A 24,344-nucleotide genomic window follows, 5' to 3' on the forward strand; every position below is an offset into this window, starting at 1 on the left:
ATTCGAGAAGAATTATATACTATAGGAAAGTAATTCGAGTAATTATTAAAGTGATTAATCTAGCAAAACACGCGCGGACACTATAGATGAGTCTCACATTCCACACTTTTTTTTACATTTATTAAAACTTATGCCACGATAAAAGTGACAATAGGAGGAGAGTAAACAACCACCATTAAGATTTATTTGAAAACTATTAAAATCGCTTGTTTGGATTAAGTTGGTCCTATTAAAAATACACGGACCCACGGACCCACAGAGATCCAAAACTCCCAGTCAAAAACCAGCATCCAATATTAAGTAATCTTATTTATCAATATTTCCATTTTCTTTTATACTTTTTCCTTTGAACTCCCAAAAAAGAGATCCACTTGTTAGTAGTACTCCACTAGTTAACTTAACCCACAGTTAACAGAAACCCCAACCGCGGTTAAGCAAGCCCTAACCACGGTTAACAAAGCAGTATATATAGGATCTTGGCATGCAAATCCATGGAAATCATGACAGCGCCACTCCAGAGACTGAGCTACTCCTTCACTCCTCCCTCAACAGAATGATGATGATGATGATCAGCGATCCACCGCGCTCAAATCCGACCGTCCAAATCCCTAATTGGGATCCCTACCTCGACGATCCGAATCCGACGCCCCACATTCACTCTCCGGCCATCCACGCCGACGTCTCTCAATACGACGTCGCTCTAGCCGCGCTGCAGCGCTACCTCCCTTCCAACAAGGAGGATTTCGCTGCGGCGGCGGCGGACGACGACGATTTCGACATTCCGGTGGATGCGTACTCGTGCGACGAGTTCCGGATGTACGAGTTCAAGGTGAAGCGGTGCGCGAGGGCGCGGTCGCACGACTGGACGGAGTGCCCGTTCGCGCACCCCGGGGAGAAGGCGCGGCGCCGGGATCCGCGCCTGCACCACTACTCCGGCAGCGCGTGCCCCGACTTCCGCCGCGGCGCGTGCAGGCGGGGCGACGCGTGCGAGCACGCGCACGGCGTGTTCGAGTGCTGGCTCCACCCGGCGCGCTACCGCACGCAGCCGTGCAAGGACGGGACGCACTGCCGCCGCCGCGTCTGCTTCTTCGCGCACATGCCGGAGCAGCTCAGGATCCTGCCGTACGCCGCCGCCGACGAATCGCCGCGGGCCGTGCCGATCGGATCCTCGCCGCGGTACTCGCCGCCGACGTCTCCGGTGGCGGCGTCGCCGCCGCAGTCGCCGTTGAGTCAGCTCACCGAGTCGATTCGCGGTATGCAGATCAATAATAAGATGAAATTAGGGCTCGGGATGGGAATGGGGATGAATTTGGGGATGGGATTGAGCATGAGCCCGCCGTCTTGGGGCGGCGGGTACGGGTCGCCAAAGATCCGACCCGGATTCCGGAGTCTTCCTGCAACTCCTATCCGGGCTGTGACCCGACCCGGGATAAACGCGTTTGATCTGTGGGAGAGTTCGTGCGAGGAGGAGCCGGCGATGGAGCGGGTCGAATCGGGTCGGGCGCTCCGCGAGAGGATCTATTCGAAGCTGGGTAAGGAGAACTCGTTGAATCGGGTCGGGGATGGAGATCCGGCGGGTTCGGTGCCTGATATCGGGTGGGTTTCGGAGCTGTGCAAGTGAACATCGGTGTCGGGTCGGGTTATGATTCGGGTCGTGCAGCCTTTATCGTAGTATGGGTCTAAGTTTTCCGGCTGTAAATATGCTTTTTTCTGACTCATTGAATGTGAATATGGGTTTCGGGTCGGGTCGACTGAATAGGTTAAGTGTTGATTAAGATGTTTATTTTGTGGTTAATTTGGATTTATTTGGTTTTTAGGGGGCTGAAGTGATATATGGGGAAAATTGCAATCGCAAATTTTGTAATTTTGTATATACAGATTTGAGGTTTTCTATGGAGGCTGCCGATTATTTTGGATGCTTCAAAATTCAAATATGGTGTAGTATTTCTTATTAGATCGTTGAAAAATTCATTATGTATGTGATATTGTTGTAGAATGATTTTAGATTATAGATTTTATTGCTTAATATAATGATAGATGAAATTTTATTTGTTTAGAGAGTTTTAAAATGGATTGTGTAATAATTATAATTATAATTCTAGATTATGAAGATAGAGATGAGATACTTCTTCCAATTAATTGAATCCAATTACTAAAAATTGAAGAAAATATTTTCTGTTTAGAATTATAGAATCACAATACTAAGTTTTTTAGAACTTTTAACATTGTTGCAACTTGCAATGGAAAGCTATGATATACAAAAAATATTTTCTATTTGGATCGAAACCAAACCCCACAAATAACTATAAAAAAATAGTGGCGTTGTAATACTACTTATTGATAATTATTAAGAGTACTTATCTAAGCAGGACTAAGTAATATAGACAACGACGTGGACTTGAACCAATAAATATATGGAATCAAATCACGATCTTATCCTTTGACTAAATAACTCCTAATTAAAGAAAAGGTACTTAATTGTCAATAAATATATAGATATTATAAAGTACTACTCCATTAATTAAATCGTGTGACCATATCCACGTCTTGCTTATAGGTTTACGGTGTTATCGCTTCACTTTTTTCTTTTATAGGTGTAATGTCGTTATAGTCTATAGTTTGCTAAATATCAATTCATAAGCAAAGTAAAAGAAAATGAAAAAAAGCTTAATTGGTTACACGTTTTTCCTCTTATTAATAGATTGATAATTTCAATTATTGTAGGAGTGGTTATTAGTTATAGCATTATAGGAGTAGATAGAGAATTAAAAAACTTATTGATTTTCTTTTTAATTAAAATATAATTAAGATAAGATATAAACGCTAAAGATCTTAATCTCAAATTTTACTACTACTAGAGCTTTATGTTTAGATTTTTAAAGGAAAAAATTCTAGTGGGCACACACTTGTTTTTTAATTACTACTACTAATTTATCATTAATGTTTAAAATTCCATGACAAATATTTTGATTGGTGCCAATTTCATGTCTATCTTAAGCCCCACTTAAGATAATATATAAAAAGAAATGAACAAAAGATGTGATCGCCACTGGTTTTTCACGAAAAGGCGACGAATTTTGAATACCAACTTCCCTTAAAAATGGGGAAACCCTATTAAAAAAATACTCCTATTTAAAAAGGAAACTAGTTTTTTCTATTTAATGAGGGGTTACTATTTACTCCTAGTAAGTGACAAGAAAATCACCTTAAAAGCAGCAACATTTTACACTCATCTATTTAGTGGGCTGTTTTTTTTTTTGAAAATGTGTGTAAAAACTCCTTATTTTAGGGCTTTCACTGCCCCAATATAACTAAAATGAAAAGTTGCTTTCTTAATAAAAATGAGAAACATTTATGTGATAGAATAAACCTTACTATATAAATCAATGTCACAAAAGATGTATTTTTCTCGACAACGCAATTTTTTAATATAAAATCGAAATTAAAATGGTACCAGCATATAGTCTATTTTCTTTTGCTTCAAGATTATGGTATTCACCAATGATGAATGATCCAAATTACTAATTCATTTTATGATTTGTATGCATCTCAAACAAATATAGCAATTTATTTAAAGATTTTAAACTATTTTAGCTCGTAAGACAGTATAGTTGGAGCATAGTTGGTTCTGAGAGATAGATTTGTAATAATAGCCAAGGATCTATTATCACTACTGCCGTAAAGTTGCAACACCTCTCAGGCACAAATGCGAGGCCTTGGGAGGTGGGCGTCTGGCAAGACAGTGAGTTACGACCCTACCCCTTAACGGGTCATTGCATACCATGATTGAACACCCCTCGCAGTAATATCGGGTTGGGGATGTGGAGGGCCATTGGGGTTGGAGTTTCAATCTTCTGCTGAATTTCAAACTATTTTATACCCAAAATCATAATTTGAATTATGGACCTTTAGTTAAGAATGTACAAATCTTTTTCTCCCAATCAGACCCCATACTATTGAATTCCTATGCACATAAATCTAGCTCACAAACAAAATATAAACACACTTTTAAATGCGACAAAAAAAATATTACTATGAAAAAACAACGTATTTATGTTTATGTTAAGATATGGTACTATTTAAATAGGAATTGCCAAATAATTTGACATAATTTGATATTTCTAATAGATCATGATTGGGGCCCACAGCAGTCACCTCCACTGGTCCTATCCCTCTTGGTTTTCTCTCTTCAAAATTGACATTCTTGATTGTATCAATAGAAACAATAAAAATTGGTACAATTGATCAAACAAATATAACTACATGCCAAAAATGCGAATAAATGATAGAATTCGAGATTAGATTTTGTGTTATCATGTTACACATACTGTTGACTTTAATAAAATGTGACTAAAATACAGCATAGTATCCACCTATTTTCTTTGTTAGTTTCTGTTATTTTATTTTTATGTCATTTCTTTGGGACCTAACAATTTCAGATGATGATTTTAAAATCTGCTAGACAAAATATCTAAACCTCAATAGTTATTCTTTTCCATTCAGTTGAATATTGAGTTTTGAAATAAACGAATTATTTGAAAATTAATAAAATTTTGTCAAATTCCAGTATGCTCCACAACTTAAGGTTTGATCTGAAAAATCACGATCATCTATTAAAAAATATGATCATCTATGCATAATGTATTGTTCATGTTTTTCAACCAAATTATGTTATTTTATATAAATAAACTTTTGAATTTCATCTCAAATTCAATTTCACCTAAATTTTCGCAATAGGATAATTAACTATAAGTTCAAATTTCATGAATTTTCTTGCTAATTTTTAAAATTGCAAAACAAAACTGACCAAATTTTATAGATTTTGTTGGCAATTTACCCATTATGTTATCAATTTTTGTTTGGAAAGTGGATTCTTGAATAATGTTTTAAGTCACATTTCGATTTCATGGTTGTCAATTTTAAAAAGGGACTCTTATAATTTTCAATCTTTTCTCAATCCCAATAAAGTAAAGAAGAGAGTTATAATATAATTAGGCACATAGCAATAGCCGCCGTCTCCTGTTTAATGTTTACCACATAACTAGCTAGCTATTTAGCTTCATTATTAGCAACACAGCGTATTCAATTGGATAAACGACAGACCCTTGTTTTAAGCAATAAAGTAACATGAAATAATAAATTAAAAAGATAATCTAGTTATTTAAATTACAATATTTAGTTAAATTATTTCTCCTAGCTTTACTCCCTTGTGTCTTGTTTAGTGAAACTTTTTTCCGGCACAGTTAAAAAAAGTGTTTAATTAGTTAAACATAACAAAAATAAAGAGAATAAATTAGAAAATTTAGTAACAGAGAGAAAACAATGTTGATTTTTACCAAAAAACTAAAATAATACATTTGGACATCTCAAAAAATAACAACAAATGGTGGGAATAATAATATTCATATGTAATTTTGGATTAATTTGAGAATTTATTTGTAAAATTATGGATTTAGATCTGCAAAACATTACCTTTTTCGCAAAGTCAATGACAAAATAGTGGAGTAATTTATTGTCACAGTTGATAACCAATTTAATACTGAAAATTCAGCACCACCAAAAAACTAAGTGGGGTCTCCAAGCATGTTTTGGCCTCCATAATTGTATCCATAGTGATTTAGGTTTCTATTTGACTTGAGTGATTAAGTTTCTAGAAAATCAGAAAATAATTAAATAATAACAGCACTAGCTAGGCCCTTTTGAACACCAAGAAAAATAGTATTGATATTGGGCCCAATGCATTTTAAGTTTACAAGCCCTAATTTATTTGTGAAAACGATTTGTTAATAATATCCTCAACTTGTTCAATAGCATAAAATCATTGGTTAAGTTCATAAAAAAATGAAATAAATTAAAGGGGTTAAGAGTTACATGTGTGTGTGAACATCTTTAATTTAAAATAAGTAAACTATATATGACAGAAAATGAGAATGTGATGTGAATTCAAATAGTCAAGTAAATAGGAGGAAAAAAAAGGCATTCCATACAAAATCTAGTGTCATAAATAAAGAAAACTATACAGTTTTCTTTCCAAATAAAGAAATGCACAACGAAATTTGATCTGAAAATATGGACACAGCAGCTGAAGAAGCTACGACTCTCCATTATACAGCAAGTATATTACAGTTTCTCAGGATTCATGAGTTCAAATCTGCAAGCCACAGCCACAAAATAACAATAGTCAAGAAACGAAAATTTAACAGAAATCAAGCAGAAAAACCAACATAAACTTGTGATAAGGAGGAGCACTTCAGACATCGATTATTAATAGATACACGACATTATCAATATTGATCGATAGGCAGCAGAAGCTGTAGTCTGTAGAAGGAGGGAGCTCAAAAGTAGATTGTTGCATATATAGATTGGGTGTGAAGTTTGACAGATAAACAAGATAGTATTAATCACAGTGATAGAATTGACAATGGTAAGCATAGGTTAGAAAAATGACCTCCTTAAAGGGCCATCTCTCTCTGCAATTCGGCCAGCTCATCATCATCGTCTTCAACCTTCCTCGCCGGTTGCCTTCCTGCAGGCACTCGAACAGGTGCAGCAGGAGCTGTTGTTGCAGGTTGCAAGAGCTGTTCTTCCAGCTCAGCTCCTTCGAGTTCTTCGAGCTCTGCCTCCAGTTCATCCTAGTGGAAGGAAAAGGTTAAGAAATGCTCACTTGGAACAAACAAATTGTCAAAAACTACAGTGTACCTCATCAAAATCAGCAGCTGCGCCCATAGGCGCTGACAGAGCTTCTTGAATTTGTTTCATGTTTTCAGTCTGCTCGTTGATTTCATCCATTGTCTTGTCCACGTCATCAATATTGCTACACCAGAAGAATTCAGTAGAAAATATGAGTAAACATAATCCACATCTCAATGTAACATAGGCATCACGTGAAAATGTGCAATGATATATAGCAGGAATCTGTTTCCTCAGCATGCATAACAAACCACTTTTTCTCCTCATCCAAACATGAATATACGTGTGTTATACAGAAAGATAGTATAATATTTTACATGTCCATTGTAAAGTTTAGTTTGGCCTCTAAAAGACAATGCAAAATCACTATTTAGAAGGATAACATAAAGTTGGATGATCTGAAGCATTCAGCATAAAGCCTTCTTTTATCTCCAATCAAAACTATAGTTTATCTTTTCGTTTTTTTTTCTTGGTGCTTTCTTGGTGCCTCTCTCTTACAAGTTAGGTGTTGTATAGGCTTTAGTTTGAGTGGACCGGGGTAACCAAATTTGTTAAGCGCTCAAAACTTTACATTTGCCAGTTCATAATCAATTCTACATATTTTTAGCAATATATGCATCAGCATAACTTACGTTGCCTTCTGCATAGCCTTCATTGCAGCTGCTCCTGTTCTCAAAGCATCTACAGTTTCTGTGGTAGCTTTTGCTCCCTCTAGCATTATCATCTAGAAACAAAAAACAGGTACAAGTTCAGAAAGGCCGCGTAAGATAGAATCATTCAAGGTAAGCAGCATCACTGATACATGAAGATCACCTGATCATGAATTCGCAACTGGAAATTTCCGAGCTGTTCAATTTGTTGTTCATAAAGCCTTTTTCTCTTCAAACATTGTATTGCAGCTACAAACAGATTGGCAGATGAACTTCATTATTAAGGTATTATTATTTCAGTTTAATAAATTTAATTAACAAGTTTAAAAGCACAGATCCAAACAAACCACACCATACTCCTTGACGAAAAATATCTGAAAGTAAATTGCTTGTTCGAAGAAAGGAAAACAAAACGATCGCTCTATTAGACCATAATCTATATAGGTTTCAACATTTTTCCTCAGAAATTTATGATGAGCGATAACGATAAAATAAAGAAATTATTTTCTACTGAAGTTCCAAGAAACAATAAAAAACTCGAGCTCAATGATTTGAGTCCAAAGTTACTACTATCACACCATACCCCTTTTATTTTTAGCTCGAGTGAATTCCTTGGCCCTTTCAACTTCAGCGGCAGCCTTCTTCAAGAGAACTTTCTCTTTTTTCTCCAGCATCTCAAGAGTCTGCACACAATTCAGCTTTCAACGAATATACAGAACAGAATATGATAATACGAATACACAAGTCTTGATAAAGATTTAACGGAGCATAATCCGATAAATACACAACAAATAGTAGTAATAAAGAATATAGAATACGAAACATAGGCGTAAGATAGGTCTTCCATTCAGTCATCACTTATCGACATCACCTAAACCACATAGAATGAAACAAGAAAGGAGTCGTAAGCCAAATAATCCAGCTCCAAGATATTCATAATCAAGATGTGTGAAGCACGCGATAATGCAATCACCAAAAGCCATACATACCGATTCAAATATAATTTCACATAGCATGTTCTCATTGTTCTGGTATTCTGTTTACATGCCAATCTAAAATAAACAATGCTCACTACAAGAATCACATTCTGAATTCAGTTTAGAGATAACTAAATATCATCAAAACTGAAAATTGGCGAAATAATCAATATAATCATACTCTGATATTCAATACAAATGCCAAAGCTGTCATATTCTAAACATTTACTAACACAAATAAAATTGAAAACAGAAAAAGAAGAAAAAATTCCCATACAATCCAGAGATAGACAGATCATGTTTCTACAATAATTCCAAATTGAAAAATAAACAACATAACCATAAACACACCTCATTTAACTTATCTAACGTTGCCAGAGCATTCGTCTCTTGCTTAGGCTTTCCAAAAATTCTAGTAAACATCGTCGACGATTTAATACCAGCTGGAGAAATATGGAACAGAATTGAATCTTTAAACCCTGCAACAAAATCAAAGGCTCCATCAATTTGATCGGCAATTGTTAATCATATGCTTCAAAAATCCAACGAATTAACCTGTGAAACATCTTTAATCATAGACATCACTGACCTGCGGATTCAACCGATGTGGAAATCAACCAGGATTACTTCTTGGAAAATTAAAAGATCAATTTTTTATAAACGAGAAAAAAAATTGTAGGAATTTGATGGAAATCGTTGATTGGAAGAAACCCCACCCCCTTTTGCAATCTGATTGAGGTCGGGGACTAATGTGACGGGCTGTGACTTTGTGAATGTGACAGACCAATTGAATTTGGAGCCAGATAATATTTTGGGCCGTTTGCGTTTTGGTCCTTGTAGTTTAATCATATTTTAATTTGGTCTCTCGATATTAATTAAGAGACTTTTTTAAAAAAATTATAGATACAATATCGTCTTAAATAGAATAAAGATTTTTGTTTGCAAGTATATGAGCTTTCGAGTTTTTCTAGTAATTTTTTTCAAATTATATAGTACTATATTTCTTTAAAATCATTTAATGCCCAACACTTTGTTTGAAATTTGAATGTATTTTTTAAAAATAATCAAATTTTTGTAAATTCTTACTACTTAATATGCTCTTAATTATACAAGATATTATTAATTTGGACCTCCAAATTAAGTAATACTATTACTATAGGTTTGTGAAATTTGATAACAAGTTTTCACAAATAATAATCGTGTCAAATTTCAAATCAAGCATTAGTAATTCACATTATAGAAAAGAAAATAACCATTACTGTAATCAAATGCAGGTTGAGAGATAAAACTTACAAACATCTTATATTGGTTAATCATTCTAGATATTATTCTTAGTCCCATGTGATTCAAAAAATGTGTCTATAAAAATTAAATCAATAATAACACTATTTAAAATAAAAGAAGTAAAACCAATCCATAAAACAAGAGTACTATTTAATTGAAGAAAAAAAATCTCAAATTTTGTGTATTTTTAGAGTTTGAAAAAAAAATATAAAAAATCATTAAATAAAAAAATCTTAGAAAATTCTCAATTTTAATTTGATCGACGTTGTTTGCAGGAGAAAAAAAATCACAAAATCTAAAAATTTAAATATTTAGATGTTTTAAAAAAAGAGCCATTTGGAAAAATAAATATATTAAAAGATATTGTTTTTAAATGCAACCATAAAAAAAATCTTCCCGACATTAAACGGCAAAAAGTTTATTCAACACTCGGAAAATATAGTATAAATTCACACCTCATCAAATTTCTTCATCTTCTTTTTCACTGAGCCGGTGCTGTCACTTTGTCGATTGGCAAATTAGTTCAATCGATCTGTTCAATACACAGATCTCGTCGAATTGAAGAATTCGATCTGTACATATCGTATTCCAGCAGATCCAGCCATGGATTTCATGAAGGTTTTTGATCAAACTGTCCGTGAAATGTATGTGGTTTCATTTCTCGATATTACGATTCAATCAAGTATTTAGTGAAGTTATGCTGTAGAAGGATGCATCAGTCAATTTGTTTGCGTTCCAATGCAGAAAGAGGGAGGTGAATCTGAAGGTGTTGAAGGTTCCAGAGATGGAGCAAAAGGTAACGCTAATAGTTGTTCAAGTGATTTCCGCCGTTTCCTGAGCTCAATTTCGTTGGTTAATTGTGTTTTAGGATGTATCCGTATCGGATCAGTTAATTAAATTGGTGAATTCAGCTGATTTAGTCGATTGAATAGCTGATCAATTGAGTATTGATGTTTTAAGCTGCTAGAAACTGAATGAGTGAGCGGTGTTTCTGTAGGATCATAGTTAATCACCTAAAAATTGTGCTGCTCGCTTGATCAGATTAGTAGGAGTAGTTTTGTATTTGTAAATGCGGTCACGAGTTGAATGCTGAGAAAGCAAGGACTCTTTTGGTCATCTGATACTAAACATATTGGATATTAAAACTAGTTCACTCTTCAGATATATTGAGGTTATTCTGATGATATCATAAGCAGGATTTGTTAGTGTTAACAGTTTTTCCCCCTTAGAATTTATGTTGCTTGGTTGATGCTGTTGTTTTGTTATAAAATCGAAGTAGTATTTTTTTTATTGTTTGGTGAACGTGGTGTCAAGATCTGAATACTGAGAAAGCAAATAATGTACAACTTCATGCTATTTTTTTGGACCATGTGTAAATTGTAATTCTAAGGGGCCTAAGAATGTATATTGAATTATTAGTGTGGCACATATATTTGGATATTAAGAGTTTCTTTAGATGATATTCACTTGCAAAATGTGCCTTTAGAATAACCAGTTTCCCATTCAGTTAAAGAACTCCTTGCTCACCTGAAACATGGCATTCATCATTACAATTTGAATTTCAGTACAATCATTTATACATGTAGTGACAAGTTAATACTATATTAAAATTAATAACTATTGAACCTGCATCCTTTTGCTGCCAATCACTAGTGATTTTTTGAAATCAGGAGTCATGGATTCTTATTGACTTGCCCTTTTATTTTAGGTTCTGGATGCTACGGATGATGAACCTTGGGGTCCTCATGGCACAGTGTTGGCGGAAATTGCACAAGCAACAAAAAAATTGTATTTTCTATTATTTTCATTCACAAAATTTCCAGAAGTTGGCTATTTTTATTCTTTGCTTTAAATTTCCTCACCCATTTGCTTTCATTCCTCTCATCTGTTGGCACGTTGTGCAGCACCGAATGTCAGATGGTAATGAATGTCCTATGGACAAGATTGACCGAGACCGGCAAGAATTGGCGTTTGGTCTACAAGGTACCAACATCAAATTCTGTCCAGGCCAAAATAAATAAGCATCTTATATTTGCTCTTTTCTTTTACTTTGTTATGTGGACTTTTCACTTCGTACTTATTTGCTTTGAAATATATTGAGGATTAACTTCTTAATTTTCCTGTGCTAGTCGTTGACCGTCATAGAGTATCTGGTGGGACATGGATCCGAGCGTGCTGTTGATGACATAATAGAACATACTTTTAAGATATCTGTATGTATCTTCAGCTCAGTATTCACCAACTCTTGTGCACATACCAAAACATCTAGAAGGCTATTGGCTGATAGATGTTTTAAGTTGTATCTCTATATGATTCTTTTATTCCTCACTTCGTTTTACGTTCCAGTCTCTGGCCAGTTTTGAGTATGTGGAGCCAAGTGGAAAGGATGTCGGGATCAACGTGAGAAAAAAAGCAGAAACTATTGTGGCTCTTCTGAATAATAAGGACAAAATGCAGGAAGTTAGGAATAAAGCTGCTGCAAATCGTGATAAGTAAGTTTATGATTGAGGTCTAATTTCTTGTTTTATTGCTTCTATATTGTTTTCCCAATCCTGCTGTTTTTTGGTGATGCATGAACTTTTTCATTGCTTTCTAGGTATGTTGGACTTTCGTCATCTGGAATAACATTCAAATCGGGTGCAGCGTCATTCAGCTCTAGCTCTAATAGTGATCGATATGGAGGTTTTGGTAACACAAAAGATAAAGAATCATTTAATGTTGGCTATAAGGACGAATATGGTGAAGATAAATATGAAACAATCACTAATTCGAAAAAAAAGTCATCTCGTAATGGCAGGTTTGTGTTGTTTATATATAGCTGTGCAAGTTATCTCACACTTCTCCTTTTTTTCTTATGGTTTTCAACATCTAAACAATATCATAGCTTTTCTTGTTTTTAAGTAACCTACAAATGATTCTGCCATTATTTATTATGTTTGTCCTAATATATGGATTGTTAGCTGATGTACTTACAGAAACTTTCCTTTTTTGTTTTGTGAATGTACTTTTGCCCCTTAGCACAGTTTAGCCAATTTACAACTCTGCCAAAATAGTTTTTTAAATGTCTGATTCCTGGAGAATGCAAGGTTTTTCAATAACTTTTCAATTAATTGTTATATTTGCATTTTCCCTCTTCAATTAAAGGATATTAAAATTGATACACCCAAAGATGGTATTTTGGCACAAACTCCTTCGTATATTGAGTTTTGGACTTTGGATTGCTTTAAGTTTGAAATTTAGTCACTGCTCATTTTGCTTGAATGTTTTACAGCACGGCTCAAGCCAGCAAGCCAGATGAATATGTTTCAGCTTCTTCACAAAATACATCTTCAAACACATATGATGAAGATTTTGATGATTTTGATCCCCGAGGGACGGCAGGTGCTAGTAAGTAATATTGCTTTAAGCCCGTCTCTGGATGAGAGTTTTGATAATGGAGGTTGATGCTGTTTATTTGGAAATAATACTTCTGCCCCATTTTGACTTGAACATGGAACTGAACTTATATGTTTGCTCACTCGCTAGCCTCTAGAGTTCTGATACTAAACTTAGTTACTTGGAAATATTTATTGAATATATCACTAAGATACTAAGCTAACTTAGTCAGAACTTTAGATGGTAAGAGCACATGATAAAATGGTCAGCCCGGTTTTTTATCACCATTTTGGTGGGACAGCTCATCTGACCTCTTTGGTGAGATGAAATAACTTAGTCGCTTACTATAAAACTTATTACGTGTAAATATTACCACTTCTTTAATTTTAATAAAATTCTCGATGGTTGTCTGATTTAAATCTTTTTTGTAAGGGATTTAACAGAATATAAAAAGATAAATCTAATTTAATTAAATTATATGAAGTAGACATAAAATTAATAGCATAACAATATACTATGATTTTATTAATCACAGAATAGCACCGAATGTAATTGGTAAAGCGTGGCAGAAGACTTAATACATGGGCTGGATAGATATTTCTGTTCACACTTCGGCACTTGTAACTTCTCAGTGCTACTGTTGTTTAAGTTTGAACCCCCGAGTGTTTCCTCTCTCACTGCTTAGTTTCTATGAGAGTTGTCTGAAATTTCATTTTGGCTATGCATGACTTATTTCGCCTGCCTTGAGAAAGTTATGATGTTTCTAGTACAGGTATTACACGTAAGTCTATTATTTATAAGTGTTGTTTGCTGTTTAGCAGAACCGTCTTCTGGAAGCCAACAAGTTGATCTTTTCGGGCAAGATCTTATTGGTGACTTCTTGGATGCCCCGGTATCTGTTTCAACAGATAAGCCTACTTCATTAGACAATGTTCCATCGGAGGTTGATTTATTTGCTGATGCTGCTTTTGTATCAGCCACTCCTCAACCAGCTGCAGAGAAAAACCCTCAGGTAAAGCTATCATATCATGTCAGCGAAGGGCAATGCGCCTTTGTAATTTTGCTCAGGGTTCACTTGTCACAGTTTTACATGGATTACACTATTTATTGCATTTTTCTAATCTTGAAAATGCTAAAATCGTCACCAAGCTGATTAACCTTGTTCTGGGCCTTTCTGCAGTTTGATGTTGATCTATTTGCCTCTCCACCAGCCCCTACTCCTGCTATTTCTGCACCAATGGATTTTTTCGCTGCTCCTGCTCCAGCTTCCCATATTGACAGCAGAGTTTCAAAATCTGATGGAACGAGCAACATTTCCGATCCATTCGCTAATGTTCCAATGAACAATTTTGATGGCTCTGACCCTTTCGGTGCATTCTCCTCTCATACAGATCCTTCACCAGTTGTATCTAACCAGAGTTCTTCTAGTCAAGGAAGCAATGGAAACACGAATGGAGCTTCTCCTGAAACCTATGCTCCTCCACCCAAGAAAGAATTTCAAGTCAAATCCGGAATATGGGCAGATTCGCTGAGCCGTGGATTAATTGACCTAAATATAACTGCACGTAAGTACTACTTTACGACACAATTGAATTTAGAGTTTCTATATCAAACTCCCGATAATATATACTTGAACTAAGTGATGACCGTTTCACTCTTGACTTCTGGATTCTGTATATATATAGGCATATAGCTGATTTTTTGTTTTGTATACTCGACCCGAATTAATTGAAAAATGCAGAATTTGGAAATTCATGTGATTAGTTATTGATGGTGTTGTTTGTATTGCAGCTACAAAGGTTAACCTAGCAGGTGTCGGCATCGTTGGTGGGTTGAGTGATCCATCACAAGAGAAAGACATGGGAGGTTTGCCTTCATTTTACATGGGCAGACCAATGGGTGGGGGACCTATGCTCGGTAAATCTGGGCCCACATCGACATCCACAAATGATGACTTCTTCTCAAGCCTAAGCAGCAGCCAACACAGCCAATTCGGAAGTTTCCAGAAATGAGTTATTTTTCATACGCAACTCCCTGCTATCTGTTTGCTACATTTTTCGCTTGAAGAATTTCATCAACTATAAGTTTTTTGGCAAGGGCAAAGCTTCATGGAGGCGATAGTGCCCGATTTTTAGTGTTCTGGTTGCCCATATTGTTGTTGTGTGTTGCTACATGCTGTATTATAAAAATTTTAAGAGAAAACACATGCTGTATTTAGCAGATTTCTCTCTCTCAAACCACTAGCACTCTCTTTTCTGAAATTTGCCCAGGCAACTACAAAGCATGCATCTATCAATGATAGAAATGATTATCTACCATATATGACTTGAAGGATTAATGCAGAAGAATAATATGTATGAGTTTGAGAAGTTAAGAACCACAGGGAGGTACCACAAACCATCGTAGATGTGACTAGATTCACATTATGTCAATATTTTTCACAAGCATATGATCCTTACATGGATTAGTACTGAGCTCTAGTGGTAGTAGTGCGTTTGCAGTTTACCCCTTATCATCGCTTCTGCTTTTCTCACCTGCCTAACTGGGCCAATTATGAAGATCTGCACCAAAACCGAACAACGAGCACCATGTGACCTCACAACATAAAAGATTGCTCCTCAGTAAAGAAACAAAGAGAAAAAAGAGGTGTAAGCTAATTGGCAAGTTGCAAGATAGCATTTCCAGTTATGGTAAGTGAAAAACTAACCTTGTCTGGAGGACCCTTGTCGCTTCCGAAGATGATTTCAGCACTGCAAATACGTGCATCATAACGGTTAAAATGTTCCAAAGTTTCAACAGAACAAGAGACGTAAGCGTTTATGTTAACAGGAGAGTTTTTTATTTCACTAGTATGTTTTCCAAAAGCATTAAAGCGAGCATATATGCAATCCAGTGCTAAGCATTTGACGCCGTCACAAATAGAACAGGAAGTGTTATAACTTGTCTCAAAGGAAATACCTGCATCCTTCCTTTATTGCCAATATATTAGCTCCTCGTCTCCCGATTACGAATCCCATCTTTCCTGGTGGAACATCAAGAACAGATAGTGTTTCTTCTTCTGGAGCTTGGTTACCAGCAACCAGAGTCGCTGCAGTATTGAAGAAGCAAGTATAAGATCATATACAAGTGTCTTCTCATATATACACATATTTTATAATTATTTGGCCAGATCATCATCAAACAAACACAAATTCAAAAATCTATCACCAGCTACATGAGCAATTTTGACCTAAAGTTACACGCCATGCTGCTCACTTATGACTCAACTTAAAATGACATTTCGACTTCAAGACCTAAAGCAATGCAGCAAAAAATTGTTACTCAACCATCATAAGGTAACCCAATCGCACTGGAATATTATAGCAACAAATTATTGTGGCACACCAGCAGTATGAAAGACAAGTGATAAGTATTTACTTATAATCAACACGATCATGTCACAGGCCCATGATATGTATTGTGATACGCGACCAGTTCTGAGTTCACCTAGTATTATTCATATCGGAGAATAGTATATACTAAGATCTCTTCTGGTATTATGAGTGCTCAATTGCCAGAGATAATAAAAGGTACATTCATTGAAGAACCTCTGTGAATTGTAATTTGCATTTTCAAACCTCCAGAAATTGTAATTTGCATTTTCTATGTGACAGCGTTTATTATTCTTCAAAATTGATACTTTTCCTAACAATGAGCCTTAGGAAAGCACAAACATGGCTATAGCATACGGTTTATGTCAAACAGTTTTTGGTTAATCGGTTATAGCATAAAGGTTATCAACCCATCTATAACTGTTTGAGATAAAGAAAAAGAAGCTTCCATGGTATCAGATGATATAAACCTGGAACAGTAGGCAGTGCTGGCCAATCTGCAAAATTATTATTGTTGATGCAGAAACAGCGGCAATAAAGTGCACCACGAACAGCAAGAAACCACAAGGACCTCTCAGTTAACTTCTCCACCATCTTATGGTAGATAAACAGAAGAAAGCGAACATCATCTGCTGCTGCACGGACCATTAATTCAGACAATGGCCGATGCGCCCAGAACTTGGGATCCTGGAATAAAAACAAGCTATCAAGAATCTGGCTACCGACAAAAGCTTTACATTGAACTACTGCAGAGGGAGAATTTTCAAATATTTAAGTGTAAAACCAGCGGAAGTTGGGTAAATGCAAAGACTATAAGGCAAAAGTTATAAGCTGTAGTTCTGAAGATTTTCAGGTAGTGCAATGAAGTGCATATTTTGGAAATAAAAAGAAACCACCATTGGCACTCTGCATCAAACAAAAAAAAAAAAGATAAATAAATGCATTAGGTGGAGCTCTATATATGCTTGGTAAAGTAGTTTTATACTTTAGTGCAAAGGATTTTCAGATGCATGTGATATACCACCAACTCAGCCAATTAAATGTAATGCAGATACATGAACAGCATTTTTTAGTTCCATTTTAAGTTAATCAACTATATACTACTCCCTTCGTCCCACTTTAGCAGTCCCGGTTGACCATTTTTAGGTGTCCCACTTTAGGAGTCCCGGTTGGAATATTTCATAAATGGTAATAGGTCACACATTCCCCTAACCTTTTTCCACTCACATTTTATTATAAAACTAATATACTGTATAAAAGTAGGACCCACATTCGATTATCTTTTTTCACCAACTTTCCTTTACATTTCTTAAAACCCGTGCTGAACTCAAATGGGACTCCTAAAGTGGGACGAAGGGAGTAAAAAACAAGCACTACCAGAAGAAAAAATGAAAAAAAAACGAACCTGCCTCAAGAAAACACGAACTTCTTCCTTCTCAACATATGATATGCCTGTGTCAAATTCGTCTCATTAACATTAAACAATATACAAAAAGAAAGATAAATGGCACTCAATAAAAGGTCCAAAAATAGCTAGCTAAAACCAGCTCAAATATAGCATGAAGAAATAGATAAAGGCATGCTGTATGAATATTAAGAAAAACAAGATGAAGCTTATACAGATCGGATTGAAAAAATTTAACCCAACTAACAGGAACCAAAATTGGAAAGGGAGATTTGATATTTAATGGCTACTCTGGTTTCATCATAAATTACTAATATCATCCAGTTTATCTTTTTTGAATGCATTCTTAGAAGATATACACATAACTTATCTTATTCACCTCATTCATAAATAGTGATAATGAACTAATGAAGTGGAGTATTAAAGTTTTTCTTTAAAATGATTACACAACATATTTTCACAGAACAAATACCTGACTAAATTTTGCAACAGGTGATTCACACCTAATATATTCCAGTTCAGAAAGTGTAAAATGATAAACAGTGTAGAACAAATCAATTACCTCCATATTGGGGGTCAGCAAGCAGGCGAACAAATGATATGTGGTCATCTTGCAGTCTTTTCTGCCCTTCTTGCTCCTTAATCAAAGAATATGCAATCTGCTTGTGAATAAAAGGATAAGAATAGGTTGGTCATTGAAATCTAGCAATCGAAAGAAGGACTACAGAATTACATAAGTTATATAAGGCAGCGAACAAAGCACAATTGCTATGATAACGTGACACTGCTTTTCAATTCAATTCGCTTGCAAGAAGAATGCTGCCCATGCAAGCATGTAAACAGACACACATCATCAAGATTTTTCAGTGGATATTGACTCCAAGAAGCTGAGATGTAATGAAACCAATATAGCTACTTAAGAAATAGAAGGGCGATAATCGTCATTATCGACATCATATCAATTAGTTTTCTGATATCAACAACAAAGGGAAGTGCATACCTGGGTGTCCACAACATTATGCAACTTAATGCCGAACTGAAAGTATAAAGCCTGCAACATATGGAAGGACATATGAAAGAATTATGTAATATTTTGGGGTACATGAAGATGTAAGGGAGTGACAAATGCAATCACCAAGAGACCTCACTATCTCGTTTGCAGTCATGGATAACTTTTGTGATGTAACTAGACTCAAGTGCAGGCTTACAGGCTTGCACAAGTGACTCTTCACCCTGAATGGCATCAACAAGGTATATTGCATTTGGAAAAGCGAGCTGCATAATTAAATTCTATTAGATTACATAAGCCTCACTTGCAAGCTCTGGCAGCGAAATAGCATAGAGAATAAAGTTTCTCTAACAACAGCATTTCCTAAGATGTCAAGAAAAACCTCTTGACATTATTACTATATCAGTATAAGAAACTAGCTTAAAAAAATTAGAGTCCTTTATTTGTTTAGAAGGCAGATCAAGGATCCCAATAGTCAAGCCGTAATCATTTAAAAACCAGTGTTAAATTTGCATTGCTTTCAGAAGCATGAACCAACGACGTGGTATGATCACTTAGTCAAAGGTTTTGCTTATCTTTTCTTTCCTTTCAAAGTATTTACAGCTAGTTAACAGAATAAAATGAGAAGAAAACCAGCATGCATCAATTAAACTAGTTCTATGACTAGATCACATGTATTAACTAGGTTGAAATCAGGAAATGTCACTCGCGCATATAAATTTACTGTTCAGTTGACAAAGGATCAAAGTATTATGGAAATTACCTATTAAGAGTCAGATGTATTCTTTTTTTTTTTCAACTATAAACACATCACTTTTAAAAGATTAAAGCAAGAACCTGCATGATACAAAGCGTCCCCTGCCGACAAAGATCTGCCCCCTCACAATCGAAGCCTATGACCACTTCTTTCTCAGGTGAAGGGTTCAGGAATTCTTCCGGAAGCTGAGATGCCTTGGTAACAATATGGATAGGAACTGAAGGCAAACATGCTTCATTGTCTAAGACTTTGTCAGCTGTTAAAAATGAGAGCGGAGGCACTTCTAAAAAGAAAATCAGGTGATTTAGAAGTTTTTGCTGGAATAACTTGCTCATATTGGCAGCATGTTACGCATTTACAAAAAACAAGCCACTATCTCGTCAAACTCTTACCTCCTACTATTTCAAACTAAGATAGCAATTAATGGATCGAACATAAATCCAAAAGACCACACAAAATACAACCGAGCTTCTGCTCTTCAACAACATCATTATTTTATATCGGATCAAACATTTATGCTTCTACTCTTCCAATAAATGAGCAACCCGCTCTATATTATGAAATAGTAATATTTTCAATAATTTCAATTCCTTCCAACAGCCACGCAACACTTCCGCTTCTATTAACAACGCCTAATCCAAATTCCACAAAATCATCGGTCGTCAACAACAATCCATGGTGATTACGAGAAGCAGAAGCTCAAATGATCCAAACGCACTAAAACCTCTAATCAATACGACTAAACATCACTTCTCCCGATCAAATAAAACGCCTAAATATTTTAATGAAAAATGAACTGAACTTCGCCATTAGCTCCACAAATTCAGCGCATTAATCAGATATCACCGATTTCATACAAGCGATAAACAACCGGTGAAATCAATGCAAATGCATGTAAAAATTAACTACGAGGATCAATTCAAATTAAACACAAATATTATCTGGAAAAATTGGAAAAAGGAAATTCACCTGAGTCCGGGAGAGGAGTGTGGGTCTTGGCTAGGGACGCCATGTCAGTAGTTTGGAGATTCCATATGGATTCAGCTCAATTTATATAAACACACTTTATATCGCCTACGGTACCTTGCGTCCGGTTCTGTACAGTTCATAATATAACGCTTTATAATATGGTGTTCATTAAAATTGTTTTGATGGATTTAAAAAGTATATTTTTAAAACCCAATCAAAGAAATATATGACCCAAGAAATAAAATTAGAGTCGTATCTGATTTCTGATATTTTTATTGGACGTAGTATTTATTTTATTTTTTGAATATCATAATTTTTCAGCTCATTTTATAGTTTAATTCACTTTAGAAGTAGCCTACTGATTATTAAAATGGATGCATTTACTATTTAGTGTTTGGTAGCTCTAACTTTCAAAATTATTGCTATATTATTTCCTTCAGTAGGGAAACCCTTTCACTGACTTAATGGTTCTCATATGAATAATTTATTAACTTTTATTTTATTATTTCTTTAGTTTTTTGTATATTTTAAATAAGGTTGCACAATTGTATATACATTAGTAAAATGAAAATAATAATATAATGGGCCTTATAATAAAACTATTCTTGGGCTTATCATAATGGGCCTGACCCATTACTGCAGAGAGAGGAAAGAGTAAAACCGCGGTAATCTCTCTCTTTACGAGTAATAAAACCGTTTCTCTCTCTGAAGCCGTTATTAAGTTACTATTTTACTGCAGCTGTAACAACATATTGCAACAGAAAATATAATCGTCTCTCTTTAAACCGCGGTAATCTTTTTCTCTACGCTGTAACCCTGTTGCTAGATTCTAGAAACTTCTAAATTTGAGTAAATAGGGATGAATTTGTTTATTTATTTTTTACTTTATATTTCTGGTCGTAGTTGAATTATTAGAATAGGAAAATAAAATGTAATTACATTCTATTTTTCTATTCTAATATTAATCAATGATGTTGTTGTTGGCAATGGATGTGATTTAGTTCACTGAATTTCAAATGAGATCTTAGTGATTAGTGAAAATAGTGATTTAGATTTTGAATATTTTTTCAAATTTTGTCATTTGTGTGTTTAACACTAAAATGAGTATAATTTGTTTATTAATTGTATGTATCTATAATTCGATTTTACGATTCATAGGTAAATATGAATGACTTGTAAATGAAAGATTTTGTGATATACCATATATAAGTCCAGTATCAAGGATTATAATATTTTCACATGTATAATCATTTTGAACCAATAAATGTAAGGGAAAAACCAACACAACAAATCCTCAACAGGATCCCGGGATAAAATAATATTCGAAGTACTTGTAACACACCAATGAAACAGAGAAAAATAATGTAGCATGTCGAAAATCAGAGTAATTTAGAACTTAGAGGCCCTGTTCGATGAGATAATCGCCGATCCTCTCAACCACCACATTGCACTGCCCCGGCGTCATCGGCTCGTCATATATCCCGATCAGCAACGCCTGATTCGTCTTCTTCACCGTGATTCCACCAGCACCCTAACCAATAGGAATATAGTAGTTTAAAGAAAACTAAACCAAAAACATATACATTTATCATAAGTAGTAGTGCATCATTGTTGAGAGATTTTTGTCAAAGTGTTCATCTAATTAATGTAACATATGTTGTCTATATATATTAATTATATACACATGGAGTATTCTATATTTATAAGAGAGATGGTGATATTTTGATTGACAATAGTAAAAAAGATTACCTTCTTTCCTCTTATTACAGCTCCTGGTTCTCCTTGTATAACCATATATTTAATGCCACCAATGTGTAGTCCTGTTGGAGCAAGTTTTCCTGGTTCTTCAAAATCTTCCATGATTGCAGCTATTTCTTCTACTTTAAACTGCAATTAATTCCATCATAGAAAATAATTTAAATAAAATAATACTCCTATGTCAATTTCTCTTTAGAAATTTTGATACTTTAGATTGTTAGGTTTCTATCATCCATTTTAATCCTCACATCCTTACTTCACATAAGTCAAAATTTCAATCAACCAAATCAGCATCCATTTCTAAATCATCCATTTCTCATTATTATACACATATCTAACAAATGCCCCTAAAAATAAAATGAAATATATATTTTCCTATTACAATTTATACTATTGTTTTTCTTATTTTGATCTGCCTACAAAATTAGTCCTCACCTAGAGTTGTTAGTAGTTTCACCCTCTAAGCTAACAAAAATAACTATTTTTCTCTTCAAATCTTTAATTTTACAAAATTTACATATAAATTTGTGTTGATTAATTTTTTTTTTGGTGACGGTATCTTATTTTACTAATTTTACATCAATACACGTGTTAACAAAGAATCCAAAATTATCGAGAACCGATCTATAACTCTAGCTATAACTATCCCGACTTCTCATTGATAGGTCGCGAGTTCGAATCACCACTTATTCAATCCACAAACACTCACTACTACTTCCCAACAAGTCAAGATGTCAATCAATTAAATAAATCCATTTCTCACTATTTTCATTTTTCAAGTAACAACATCAAATAAATCTAGAAAAAACCTGAGGGAAAGTGGCGCTTTGAGCCCAAACGACGCCGTCGTGGCCGATGATAGCCGCCGAAGTGAGATGATTCCCGTCGATCTCACACATCAAGTGATCGTCAACATAGCTCTGCCACGACATCTCTGCTTCGAAAAAAAAAAAAAAAATTATTTTGATTTTGCTCTTGCTGTAATGAGCTTGCAATTTTCCTTAAATATTTATAGGGAGTTTAGGAAAGTCGCGTGGAGTTTAAGCTGATTCGTGGCGCCACAGTTGTTGATGCTTTTTTAGAATTGGTTGCTGCCATACTGCTTCTTCATAGCGTGACAGCCTTACATTTACAAATTATTCCCACTACATTCCTAAATGGGATAATACTCCAAAATTAAAGTGGTATCTAAAATAAATTTAAAGTTGACATCATCATTAGGAGGAGAGAACTTTGCTTTTGCTTATACTCCGTATTTATTTATTTTAATTTATTCTATATGCAATTTTCCTATCGAATAATATACTCCCTCCGTCCCCGATTAAGAGTCACACTTTGACCGGGCACGAATTTTAAGAAATGTAAAGAAAAGTTGATTGAAAAAGTTAGTGGAATGTGAAACCCATTTTTTTTATATTGGTTTTATAATAAAATGTGAGTGAATTGAGTTAGTGAAATGTGGGACCTACTTACTATTTATGGTAAAAATGAAGTGCGACTCTTAATTGAGGACAGACCAAAATGGAAAAGTGTGACTCTTAATCGGGGACGGAGGGAATAATTGGAACCCATTTTGTTACTTAAATCACAATTTTTCGTTAATTTAGTGTTAATCTTTATAATTATTAAAATTGAATTGTAAAATTAAAAGATAGTACTATGACAGTATTGTTTTTGGAAAAATAATCATTCTATTTTGGATATGGATTAAAATGATGTATCCGATATCATGATTTTGTGTTATTAGTTTGATTTTTAACGACAATAATGAAAATTTTAAAACTTATTCGTTTTGAAAAAATATGAGACTAATAAGAAGTTAATAAAAAGTGTTTCGCATATCAAGTTATATAGATTATTTTGTAGATCAAATTATGTAAATTATTTGGTAGATGAGATTATAAATTTCGTAGTATATTTTATATGACTTCATACAAAATATAGATTAAATTTCGTAGTAAATTTCGTATTTATATAGATTAAATTTATAATTTTAGCGGATTGAAAAGAATTTATAATGTATTACTACTATATTATTTGAGTTGTGGCCTAATTTTAATTTTTAATTTTTCATATTCTAAAAAAATTCATCCCCTAAA

The 24,344-nt window shown here is 34.6% G+C and overlaps 4 protein-coding genes and 1 pseudogene across 8 annotated transcripts; 2 read left to right on the forward strand and 3 right to left on the reverse strand.

The window, feature by feature from the left end:
* The first annotated feature begins 451 nt into the window (after positions 1-451).
* LOC125214782 (zinc finger CCCH domain-containing protein 20 pseudogene) lies at positions 452-1,954 on the forward strand (annotated as a pseudogene).
* Positions 1,955-5,938: 3,984 nt separating this feature from the next.
* LOC125215690 (vacuolar protein sorting-associated protein 32 homolog 1-like) lies at positions 5,939-9,053 on the reverse strand. The gene is made up of 8 exons (XM_089067049.1): positions 8,907-9,053; positions 8,669-8,796; positions 7,924-8,023; positions 7,504-7,589; positions 7,323-7,414; positions 6,700-6,814; positions 6,449-6,632; positions 5,939-6,151 (listed from the first exon to the last, which is right to left on the reverse strand). Exons 2-7 carry the CDS (start codon positions 8,738-8,740, stop codon positions 6,453-6,455), a joined length of 645 nt encoding a protein of 214 aa, XP_088923175.1. The 5' UTR covers positions 8,741-8,796; positions 8,907-9,053; the 3' UTR covers positions 5,939-6,151; positions 6,449-6,452.
* Positions 9,054-10,030: 977 nt separating this feature from the next.
* LOC125209072 (clathrin interactor EPSIN 1-like) lies at positions 10,031-15,213 on the forward strand. 2 transcript variants are annotated; one of them, XM_089068161.1, is made up of 11 exons: positions 10,031-10,245; positions 10,346-10,397; positions 11,310-11,389; positions 11,506-11,584; positions 11,731-11,814; positions 11,948-12,093; positions 12,198-12,398; positions 12,873-12,988; positions 13,795-13,988; positions 14,157-14,541; positions 14,768-15,213. In XM_089068161.1, exons 1-11 carry the CDS (start codon positions 10,205-10,207, stop codon positions 14,986-14,988), a joined length of 1,599 nt encoding a protein of 532 aa, XP_088924287.1. In that variant the 5' UTR covers positions 10,031-10,204; the 3' UTR covers positions 14,989-15,213. The 2 variants fall into 2 exon arrangements, with proteins under 2 accessions (XP_088924287.1, XP_088924288.1); XM_089068162.1 differs by having other exon boundaries at positions 10,032-10,245; positions 13,798-13,988.
* A 97-nt stretch (positions 15,214-15,310) lies between these two features.
* Positions 15,311-20,559, reverse strand: LOC125214784 (uncharacterized). 4 transcript variants are annotated; one of them, XM_089068166.1, is made up of 10 exons: positions 20,488-20,559; positions 19,599-19,735; positions 18,896-19,027; positions 18,753-18,803; positions 18,315-18,411; positions 17,753-17,799; positions 16,818-17,034; positions 15,935-16,064; positions 15,684-15,726; positions 15,311-15,537 (listed from the first exon to the last, which is right to left on the reverse strand). In XM_089068166.1, the coding sequence occupies exons 1-10, from the start codon at positions 20,528-20,530 to the stop codon at positions 15,454-15,456; spliced, it is 981 nt and encodes a 326-aa protein (XP_088924292.1). In that variant the 5' UTR covers positions 20,531-20,559; the 3' UTR covers positions 15,311-15,453. The 4 variants fall into 4 exon arrangements, with proteins under 4 accessions (XP_088924292.1, XP_088924290.1, XP_088924289.1 ...); XM_089068164.1 differs by having other exon boundaries at positions 19,599-19,798; positions 20,488-20,535; XM_089068163.1 differs by having other exon boundaries at positions 19,599-19,801; positions 20,488-20,531.
* A 1,217-nt stretch (positions 20,560-21,776) lies between these two features.
* On the reverse strand, positions 21,777-23,225 carry LOC125215593 (profilin-4). The gene is made up of 3 exons (XM_048117052.2): positions 23,055-23,225; positions 22,237-22,374; positions 21,777-22,018 (listed from the first exon to the last, which is right to left on the reverse strand). The coding sequence occupies exons 1-3, from the start codon at positions 23,175-23,177 to the stop codon at positions 21,884-21,886; spliced, it is 396 nt and encodes a 131-aa protein (XP_047973009.1). The 5' UTR covers positions 23,178-23,225; the 3' UTR covers positions 21,777-21,883.
* Between the last annotated feature and the right edge of the window lie 1,119 nt (positions 23,226-24,344).

Source organism: Salvia hispanica, chromosome 3, assembly GCF_029641045.1.
Source record: "Salvia hispanica isolate PSC_SH4W2 chromosome 3, Shi_PSC_v1, whole genome shotgun sequence".
In the NCBI taxonomy this organism is placed as follows: Eukaryota; Viridiplantae; Streptophyta; class Magnoliopsida; order Lamiales; family Lamiaceae; genus Salvia; species Salvia hispanica.